The sequence below is a fragment of the Pteropus vampyrus genome, unplaced genomic scaffold (assembly GCF_000151845.1).
Source record: "Pteropus vampyrus isolate Shadow unplaced genomic scaffold, Pvam_2.0 Scaffold130, whole genome shotgun sequence".
In the NCBI taxonomy this organism is placed as follows: domain Eukaryota; kingdom Metazoa; phylum Chordata; class Mammalia; order Chiroptera; family Pteropodidae; genus Pteropus; species Pteropus vampyrus.
Window position 1 is genome coordinate 3402659 of NW_011888911.1, and position 11076 is coordinate 3413734.

At 38.6% G+C, this 11076-nt stretch overlaps 1 protein-coding gene across 4 annotated transcripts in view; it reads left to right on the forward strand.

Moving 5' to 3' along the window:
• Positions 1-11076, forward strand: part of MSANTD2 (Myb/SANT DNA binding domain containing 2) — a 28335-nt gene extending 17259 nt beyond the window's left edge. The window contains exons 2-5 of one of the 4 annotated variants that reach the window (XM_023534699.1): positions 590-725; positions 4244-4343; positions 6091-6151; positions 9533-11076. In XM_023534699.1, coding sequence (XP_023390467.1) covers positions 4268-4343; positions 6091-6151; positions 9533-10385 — 990 coding nt within the window. In that variant the 5' untranslated portion in view covers positions 590-725; positions 4244-4267 and the 3' untranslated portion in view covers positions 10386-11076. Of the gene's footprint in view, positions 1-589; positions 726-4087; positions 4344-6090; positions 6152-9532 lie in introns of all 4 variants that reach the window. The other 3 variants (XM_023534698.1, XM_011367146.2, XM_011367142.2) reach the window with 3 other exon arrangements.

Genomic DNA, 11076 nt, shown 5'->3' on the forward strand with positions numbered 1-11076 from the left:
CTTGACAACTACATTTGAAAATCTGTTTCACTGCTTTTTTTTTTCTTATAACATTGTTTCCTGCTGTTTATAACCAAACTGTCCTCCCTGCAGTTGGACTTTGTTTTTTCATCTGACATCTTAGACTGATCATGCCAGTGTTTTCCACACAACACGTTTATATAGCTATTATGCCTTATTTCTATTCTTCCTTGTTATATACCCTGTCCCACCTGTAGTCAGTTCTGTTAGAACAGTGGTTTTGTCATGGTGCTTATTTTATGATTACATGAAACGGGGCAAATTTTGAGAAAAATGATTGAGCCAGTAGCAGAATCGGCTGGCATATGCCCATGCGATTTGCATAGTTTGCTTCTTACCTTGCCATACATACCACGGAAGAACTCAGTTCTTCCCACTTCCTGACAGTCAAAGGAGGGATTGGAGGACACTGAAGCAAAAGAAACCTTATTTTTACCCCAAAAGTAGCTTATATAATGTCAGAAAGGGCTTTGATGAAACCACTGGCCCTACTTACAGATCTTATTTTCCAAGCCTTTCATTATATTATTTGCCCTTTTCTGAACTCTACAATTTCCCTCTCTTGTAGCTGGTTCGATGCCCAGAACTGAATGCTGTGCTCCAGCTGTGGCCTCACCGGTGCTGAATAGAGAGGAAGAGCCACCTTCATAGCTTACATGTGATTCCTCTGCTTATACAACCCAATACTGGATTTACTTACTTTGGCAAGATAGCTGCATTGTGCACTGTATTTAATGTTACGTGTGCTGTAACCCTGGGTCTTTCTCTGCATTGCTGCCGTTGAACCCCCAATCCTGCCCATCTAAAACTCCTGCCTTTGTTTACCTGCCCCCTCCCCCGTAGACTCCCCTTACATTCATCCACAATGAATGTCTTCTTTATTCTCTCGTTTCTTTTCACTCTAATCTAAAACTTTGGCCAAACTTTCCCTCTGTCTATAAATTGTCAGTTGTCAGCCATCTTCTTTTTCTCCCTGCTTTGGTAATGGGACATCTTTCCAGTCTTTTCTCTGGTTCTTTTCCTTTTGTAGTCATTAAACATTTGGCACGGTGGATTTAGTAAGCATTCACCTGGCGTTTCTTCCGAATCAAATACCTATGAACTCCTCTGATTTGACCACCTAATCAAGTTGTTACCTACACTTCAGTTCTTCCATTCAGATTTTCTTAACTCTTCCTGCCCTCTATCCCTATGACCTCATTCAAGATGCAGTAGCTCACAGCTCTTCCCCCAGGGAGGAGACAGTAACCTCAATTTACCATGGAAATCCCTAACAATAAGAAAAGTGTTCTTAATTGTGAATAGAATAGTCTTTAATCATTTTAAGCAAATTCTTTCCCCCTCGAGATCTTAATTTTTAAAAAACATGCTAGAGCTTAAGTTATTATAAATTTCTAAGATGAGTGAGGTAAAGGAAGTAGGAAGGGAAGCAAGGTTTTTGTGCTGAACAGGAAATAGGAAATGGTTCTCCAAGAAAAGCTTAACTGAGGTTCTTGTTGGGTTTGGTGCAGCTGTCTGAAATGGGAGGTGAGACTTCGTTTTTCCTAGATTCTGGAGCATTATCTTAATTTCAAATTTAGAGTAGGTTTTTAAGTTGGTTTATTTAGGACTGTTGACACAGATACATAATCATTTAACTGTTTGGTTAATCATTTAGAGTGTAGAAAGTGTAACTTGTTTGATTTATTATGGGTGATAAGAATTGGAAGGTCTCCGTATGTCCTTTTTACCCATTTCTAAAGTCCCTCTACTTTAACTAAATCCCAGTGTTTCCTACATCAGCTGTTTGAGTTCTTACCTTTTTTCTATTTTAGTTTACATGTCCTATTTAAAAAACCTTTCCTTGGATCTGTGGTCTTTACTGAACCCAGAAGTCACCTCATGTGTATTTATGTTTTGAGAGAGTTCAAATCAATTTGGAAATCTTTTAAACATTGTTTAAATACATCAAATTTTATCATAGGGATTTAAGATTACCAAACAATTTCCTTCAGATCCCTAATAGATATTTTACATATCAGCATATTAACTGTTAAAGTGTATTATACAAGTTCATTACAAAGAAATATAAAATATATCATCTGACTGTTCTTCCATATCTAAAACCATTAGATTTTACTAGTTTTCTCATTCACAGTTACATAAGCCAAGTGAGTGAACTTTTAAGCTCAATTTGGTGGTTTCAAAAAAAAATAAATCTTTTCTGTGGTTTCCCACCATGTATATTGTCAGAGATTGGTGGCTTTGCTGATGCCTATGTCATGTCCTGATAAGTGTGGCACCTTTCTTCAAAGGAACATTAGTTGTATTCCTTGGCTTCTGAAGCAACCCTCAGTGACAGAGCTGACTGGGCCCTCCTGTGTGCTGGATGCTTTTCTCTAGGGCAGCCAGTCAGTAGTGAGCGGCGGCTTGGTTTCCATGTCCATTTATGGCCTTGGAAGGGTGAAAGGGACAAGGCTGGGACTCTCCATTTACGGTCCTTGGAAGAGTCAAAAAGAGTGGTTGGGGTGTTCTTGGAGGCAGCAACTAGACGTTGTGAGATAAAAATAAATTGGCAGGAGATGTTTGCCATTCCGGCTCCAATCCCTGCAAGAAGGGCAGAGGGCACCGGGAAAGGGGAGCATGCAGAAAGCCTGACGAGATCAGCTGCAGGCATTGGTCTCCTTCCACTGGAAAGGCTGCCAGCGACACATTTCCCAAGTTCATTTCGGATTTGCTCTAGGGAGTTTTGTGTTACGTACTTGTGACTGTCCTTTACAAAGAGAGGTAACACTTTTCAAGAGTATATTATCAGAAAGTTCAGTTCTTTAAGGCGTCATTTGAAGCACCAGAAGGGATCTTGAGAGGGAAAATGAGGAAGGTGCTTACGCTGGCTGGTTTTAGGACGGGGTATCACTAATCACTTCCATGTTTATGTCTGAGGAAGATCATCATACGTGTCATTCTTTTATTCCTTTTGCCCATGTGGATTTCTGGCATCGAGGAACAGATCTGCTAAGTATTTGACAGAGTGTCTTCTTGTAGTTTGTCATCTATGACTGAAAGATACTGAACTTTCATGGAGGCTCTATAAAGGTTTTTGAGTTGTTTTAGTTTTGGTGAGAACAGGTGATATATTGGCTCATGGAAAGTAATTTCACATTTAGGAGAAATTTATAGTCTGACTAATGCATATCCATTAAGTCTTAGGGTTGTGCAAGATAATAAAATTATCTAGGTTTTATCTTTGGACTTGCATAATGATATTTATTTGCTGCGTGCCACAAGGCAGAAAGAGAAATGAAATAACACCCCTCCACCTCACTTCCCCCCCGCCCAAAAAAGAAATGATTGGCCTCATTTATTGGTTTGTTTAGCTGGGAGTTTGAGCTGGAGAACAGACTAATCTTATTGATTTATTCTTAGACATAGGTATTAGTGTACTGTTTCTTGATAGTGGATGTTTGAGATTGGGCATCTGTAGCATTATTGATTTGACCTCCTTTAGCGACTTCTCCAAAGACAGAGTGAGTTAGTAAGGAATACAGACTATGTAAGTAGTATGTTTTACTAGCTGAGTCATCTAGGAAATTGTTTATACCCTGTATTCCTTCTTAATCAGGAATAAGGAAGGTCATATTCTTTGCTTTGGGAAATTCTTCTCTGTCCTCCCTCCCCCACTTTTTCCAAATTCTGGCACAACAGCAGCTCTTTCTCTTCTGTGGCAGGTGTGCATCCTATTGGCTGGCTGGTATTTCTTGTTTTCTTTTTTTTTCCCCCCCTTATTCTTTTTAAGTGGGGGAGGGGGCATAAACATGTGTATGGGGTATATGCAATAATGTTGTAATGTTTCTTGTTGTTTAATGGATAATTAATTGCAAAATAATGTTTGAATTATAACATGTTTGAGTAAATGCTAAATTAGTATTTTTTTCTAATATAATAATGAATTTGAAATCTAGCATTCCTGTAACAATGTGTCTGTGTTTGTCTGTCTATGTCTGTCTAATAGTAATTAATATCTGTGGTCCGTACCTGGAAGAGGAAGTACAGCTTTAAAGGAATAACAAAAGACTTTGTGTCTTAGACCCTTCGCAGGTGTTACAGTCGGGTGAAAGAACATGGTGTTGGGAAAAGAAAGAGCAGTTACACATTTGAACAGTTGGAACAGGTGTTTGGTCAGGGAGGATGGGATGCTCAGCCCTGCCAGCCTGTACTTATTAACAGTAGTGGCTTGTACCAGGAGCTGGAGTCAGATGGCAGCACTATGGAGGAGTATTCACAGGAGGACTGGGGAAACCACAGTCAGGATCTCCATGGCTACCCAACAGATCAGGAATTGGGTAAGAAAGCCGATATATATACTACTCTTGTTTGTGTATACATATATCTTTATATGTGCACTGGGACTGGTACTGATCCCACTGTCAGCACAAGGCATATAGCCGTCTATTTGGAACACTTGGGGCATCCTAGGTTTCGCTTAAACTGCCTGCTAATGCTTGGTGTTGGTCATTTGGTGATTTGGGTACCAGCAAACCTCCCGAAGATACAGAATTCCTAATTGTGAGCTACAAAGGAAGCCCAGTGAGAGAATCCTATGCAATTTGAAATATCCTGTACCTCCTAGTTCTAAGATGACTGCCATTTATTGACTCTTGGCTCAACTGCTACAAATGTAACTATCTTTTCCTTCCCTTATCCCAAATACTTTTTCTTTTCTGTTTGTGATTTGGAAAAGGTCCCCTCCCAGACTTCAGTCTGAACAAGAAATGAAGGGAAGCCTCAGTTTATCTTGAAAAGAGCTCATGTTTGAACTTTATCAGCAATCATACTCCTTCAAACTTCATAAAGGATCCCATCCTAACAGTAGCTAGAATGATTTTATCTACAGTCTTAGCATTAAAAATGGAAAATAGAACTGGCCATCAAATCTAAATTTATGTGGCCTAATTAAGAGAATATATATAGTTACTTTTTGTAGTAAATGGTCCAACTTTGATTTTCATGATTTGGAAATACTAATCAAGTTTCTGCTGCAGCCATTATACATTTTTTAAAATTAAATTTATTGAGGTAACATTGATTAATAAAATTATAAAGATTTCAAGCATACAATTCAATAATATGTCATATGTATATTGCATTGTGTTCACCACCCAAAGTAAATTTCCTTCCATCACCATATATTTGACCCACTTTACCCTTACCTGCCTTCCCCCACAGCCACTGTACATTTATAGCAATTTGCATGATGAGTATTCACTTATAAGTCAATGTTGTTACTCCCCAGTGAGGTTCTCAGGCAACTCCCAAGGAAATACAGTAGGATTGGCACTATCAGTGTGCTTCCCCAGCTCAAGATAAAACTCCAGGAGCATCGTTTTACAGAATTCTTGCTGACCGAGAAATGCTAATTCAAAAGAAACAAGATTAAATGCTAGTATTTCTTACGAATGCTGTTTTAAAAAAATTTATCTCAAATATTAGAAGAGAGAGACAGAGAACAAAAGCTATGAAACTGTAAAACTAGCACGATGTGAGAGAGAGACTTAAAGATTGGAAGAATAAAAAGGGCAGATGCTAAGTGATCACTACCTTTTAATTTCAAAACAGTAATAAAGTCTACATTACTTAGGCATCCCATAACTCTGGTTTTGCTGGAAAGAGTTAAGTCACCCAAACCTTTGGAAAAAAATAACATGCAGAGTATGTTGATCCTGATTCTGGTGGAATAATTGCTCTGTAAAACCTACCTAGAAAATCTAAATACCACAGAATTATTCTTGTTCCTTTAAAAATGATGTTTGCAGTGAAATTAAGCTTTAAGCTCCTAGCTAGAAATCTGCTGGTGACCTTGAAGAATTTTATACTTGTAGAGCTGGTTTCTGATCTTGCATATAAATGTATGCATCTCATTATATAAGAGTTATATTTATAAATCTGGCATTGGGCAGTATTTGAAACTAGAATTAAGTCCTCGAATTGGAAAGTATGGAATGAACAGTAAACATTTGTAGAGCTATGTATCTACATAAATGTATGTCACCACTTAGGAAAATATAATGTTTCAAAAACTTCGTTTTTCAGATGAAATACCTGTCACAAAGAGAACATTAAAAATAAAACAAGAATCTTCTGAAGAAGCACAGTAAGTAGATGCTTCACTTTTCCACAAAGCATATTTATCTAAGTTTAATGACTATTGGGAAGGCACTTCCTCTGGTGTCTAAGTCATCCTTCCTCATCTTCTTAGCTTAAGTTCTCCAGCGGCTCATCTAAAATGCTTAGAATTCTGTATACAACGAGAAGTAGTAAATACGTAACATGAAAATAAGCATGTTTCTGGCGTTTGCCTGTGTGTGGATGTAGATACCTGGGTGTTTAAATAAGACTTTGAAGACGAATCACGGGGCCCTGAGTTTATCTGGGGTAAGGTGAAATGATAGGAGGGACATTTACATTTCTTATTACATTTTGGGAATCGAAAAGCAAGCTCTCAGATTACCCGTTTGTACATTTGGGAAAGAAAGCAGTTGCTGGAAGAAGGACTAAAAATATCGAAGCCAGGGTCGTTCTACTGGCTCACATCGCCCGATCTTCCATTTCCCCCGAGGGTTTAGCGTTATCTCTTTTGTAAGGACATTGCAGTTCTCTGAGTTTCCAGTTATATGATGTTTGAAGTTCTTTTAAATAACTTTTAAGCAAGCCTCTGGTTAAATTTAATTATTGAGGAGAATATATGCAAACATGTAAAAGTAAGAAAGCGAAGACCACCATTTTTTGTGCCTGGAAACCTTTGAGCAGTCGTAGCACCCACTTATTCTGGTATACTTTATTCCACATGTGTGATCCTGATGCTTGAGAGATGGTGGATAAAAAGTAAAAACGAAGAGGCAAGGTGGAGAGGACCGCGATAGAGATACTGTTAGTTGCTTTCATTCAGCAAACCGCGCCCCTGCCCCGCCTTTAAAATGCTCGTTCCTTTTTCAGAGTATCTCTGGAACCAAAGAATTCTCAGTGTCAGCTGATTCCATGTCTGGGGTGAAAGTGAAAGTTTAGAGATCAAGAATTGTTCCCCCAAATTGTAGCCATTTCCTACTCCTCAAAAAAAGAAGTTTAGACCCTGATCAGTAAGTTTGAGGCCATCTCTTGTCGGGAGTTAGGTCTCTTTTTTAAATTGTGACATCAGAATATCCCGAAGGAAAGGGAACTTGGATGAGTATTTTTTCTTAACTGAGTTATTACGAGTCCATACCTTCTGACCCCTATTTTTTAAAGAGGCCATCATATCCTTCAATAAAATGTCCCATCTCTCCCTGTAACCACTCAGGACCTGCAGGGGAGGCCCAGTAGATATAACTGGTGATGAATTCAGACTTTACAGAATTGGTGTCACCACCCTCAAACCACCTGAACTTTTACTCTGGTTGGAACTTTAGAAATCAGGAAATATCATAGTTCTCAAGGACCATTGCAGGAACTAGGTCTAGTTTTCATTGTTCCCCACAGCTTCAAATAGCTGGTAATGAGTCTTAAGCTTAGGGAGTTTCAGGCTGAGATCAGATCAGCAGGGCAGGAAACTGACAGGCTCTGCAGAAATATTCAGCCTGTGCTGCCCCTTCTCCATGTTTGAGCTCACAGGGTGAGAGGTTTTAGAGAAGTTGCTAATAGATAGTATATTTTCCAGTGTGACAGTTTCCTCAGCACTATTTCTTACTGATGATTAGGGCCACGATAGTGCTGAGTAAAAGAATTCATTTGGGCATTGGATTTTTTTTCTCTATAGGTGTGTTGCAGGTGGGATCAACCTGAACTAGCTGACATAACCTGTAGTAAAAAAACCATCCTTCATTCATGAAGAAGAGTCACCTATTCTGCTCATTTAACACTTATATATCTACTGTACCTACTGTATGTCAGGCACTGGGATACATCAGTGAGCAAAACAGATAAAAATCACTGCCCCTCCTTAGCCTAGTTCTCCTCAAGATCAGTAAAATATTTCAAAAGAGGAAAGGGAGGATGGTGGCTATGAAAGATAGTTTTTTTTTAAAGCATTGACCCATGCCATGCAGAAACACGATGCTGTTATCTTAGCCTCATAAGCACCACAGTATAAACACTAGAAAAGCAATCAAGTGTTTTGTGTCCTCTGAGAAAGAGGGACAAGTCCTCAGGAATGCAGTGATTTCATCTAGATGGCCACTCTGACACTTGAAAAGCTTTCGAGACACTTAAAGGCGGAGGGTAAATCCAGGGCAGTTTTTGGCTCCAAGAAGCAGCTGATTAGCTCTTTGTCATCTCGCAAAGAAAGTCAAGGAGAGTAAGAGGACAAACTGAGAATGACTGCATGGAAGACTTCCCAGTTTGTTCCAAAAACTTTTCCCCTGGAAGATTTGAGAACTTGATAGGTTTCCAGGGTCTGTCTCCTCCCCAGAAGCTGTTAGTAAACCAGCACACGCACTCTCTTTCTTGCATATATTGGATTATATGTGAGCAGTAGTTGAGTATTTTTATAGCCTAAGTCTGTGATTGATGTAGAGGGTAATAATTTGTAGCTAAGTTAATATTTAACAAACTTCAATCCTCCAATATAAAAGTTTTGTCATACCTGAGAAGCAAACTTGTAATTACATATCCTCATAGATATACGTATCATCCTGAGGTGTCAGTTACAATTATATGAGTTAAGCAGCATGTGCAACAAGAATTTCCTGTATTTTCTGTCTTTATTGTTAACTTTCCAAATCAAAATTGAAATTTCTTTACTTTTGCTTCCCTTTTAAAATATTTTCTAGAAGTCTCAATTCATCATCTTGAATTTTTATCTCTTTAAAGCGAAGCCTAATATGGACCTTTTACATCTGAATTCTAAGATAGTAATTCTGTGTTAAACTAACAGTTCTTTTAAATTTGAGAGTAGTAATGAATTTCAGACAAATAGAAGAAAATGTCACTTTGTTTTTGCATCAGGTTATTACTTATAATTAGTTGTCTATTTTCTTAGCAAGCATGTATGGGCCAAAATTATTAAACTTTCAAAATTTCTAGGTTAGAAATTAACTGTTCATTATTTTAAGTGGTACTGGGTACCTTTCTGAATATAGCATCCTTCCCTTGCTTTTGGTAGTTAGGTCTGAAGTCCATTATGCGCATTATAATAGCCACTTAAAAAAAAAATCATGTTCCTTGGGTTCTTAAGTCCTACGGTCTTATGTATCAATAGTTACTAAGATTAGTACAGCCAGACTATATGGAAAACAGTGTATCATTAATTCCTAGAGGCTTCCTAGGGGTGTTTCTCAGATCATAATACTATGATTATTTAGACCTGTACTGTGTTGATTTAAATGTAATTTCAAATTGTAATTAAAAATTTAATGCCTCACTCACACTAGCCACATTTTAAGTGCTAAGGGCTACCATATTGGACAACACAGATATAGAATATTTCTATCATTGCAGAAAGTTCTGTTGGATGGTGCTGATCCGGGCATCTGAGGAATTTGACTTTCATTTCTCTTTCTAGGAAGAGAGACATCATGCAAAATATTGTACAGATTTTGGAATCAGTACAGTTGAAATGGGAACTGTTTCAGAGCTGGACAGATTTTTCAAGGCTTCACCTTTCTAATAAACTGGCCATTTTTGGAATTGGTTATAACACTCGTTGGAAAGAGGATATCCGCTACCATTATGCTGAGATCAGCTCCCAGGTGCCCCTCGGCAAGCGACTCCGGGAGTACTTCAACTCTGAGAAACCTGAGGGACGGATCATTATGACCCGTGTGCAGAAAATGAACTGGAAAAATGTTTACTACAAATTTTTAGAGATCACTATTAGCGAAGCTAGGTGCCTGGAGCTGCACATGGAAATTGACTGGATACCCATTGCCCACTCCAAACCAACCGGTGGGAACGTCGTTCAGTATTTATTGCCAGGAGGCATTCCCAAAAGCCCAGGCCTTTATGCCATTGGCTATGAAGAATGTATTGAGAGGCCCTCCTCACCCCACATGGAGTCGAGTTCCCTGGAGCCAGGAAAGGAGGGCCGAGTTGACTTGGAAACCCTTTCAGCACAAGCCTCGTTACAGGTGGAAATAGAACCCACCCGAATTATCTATTGCTACCTCGGGATTGCTGAGGTCAGGACTCTGCAGCAGTGCTTATTTTTACACTTCCAAGCAAATACCAAAACCTTCAGCAAAGATTGGGTTGGTATTAATGGGTTTTTGTCTCAGAACTGTATCGTAGACCCTGGAGTCTCCCCCAAATCCATCTACATCAAGTTTGTGGAAGTAGAGAGGGATTTTCTTTCTGCCGGCTCTTTAGTTGAGTGCCTGGAAAAAGCCATCGGATACCCCTTAAAATTTAACAACTGAATGTCATCCTTCATAAGGATTCGGGCTCTTACCTCCCTCTTCTGTACTCACTTCCCATTACCCTGACTGTCCCTCATCCAGATGCTGCCGTCAGACTCGTCATGGAAACTCTCCACAATTGGGCCAGTACAACTTCTAAAGAATCACAGTAGACTTTGAGCAAACAAAACAGACCTCACCTGAAAATGCTCATTTTGAGCAAACAAGATATACAGCGAACTTGCATGGTGGGTCAGCTGTTTCTTTTTTAAAAACGAAAAAGAATTTTTAAATGGATATTAGAGCCCTAATATAAACAAATGTAGGTACATTCCATATTGGACAAAACTTATACTTTGAGTTTCATATGAAATTGAAAAATTGTATTTTTTTCACAATGTTTCATTTTTACACATGTCTATGTCTCTATATAAGTATTATTTGCAACCCTGAATAAATAAGCAATAGATAATGGCAAGTTAAATCTTGAGTCACAGTAAATAAGACTGTTTTTCAATATCACCTTTAGCTACTATTGTATATAATTTAGAGTTTCATTTTTTTCACCAACCAAGTGTTTTGCTATTCCCAATCAGTGTTGCCTGCAAAGACCTTTGTTTCTGTGATGTACCAACTTTACGGTTGTGTTGCCGTTTAAACTTTAAAAGAAGAAAATTAAAGTCCTTCCTGGCCTCTTGGCGTCCTAGTTGAA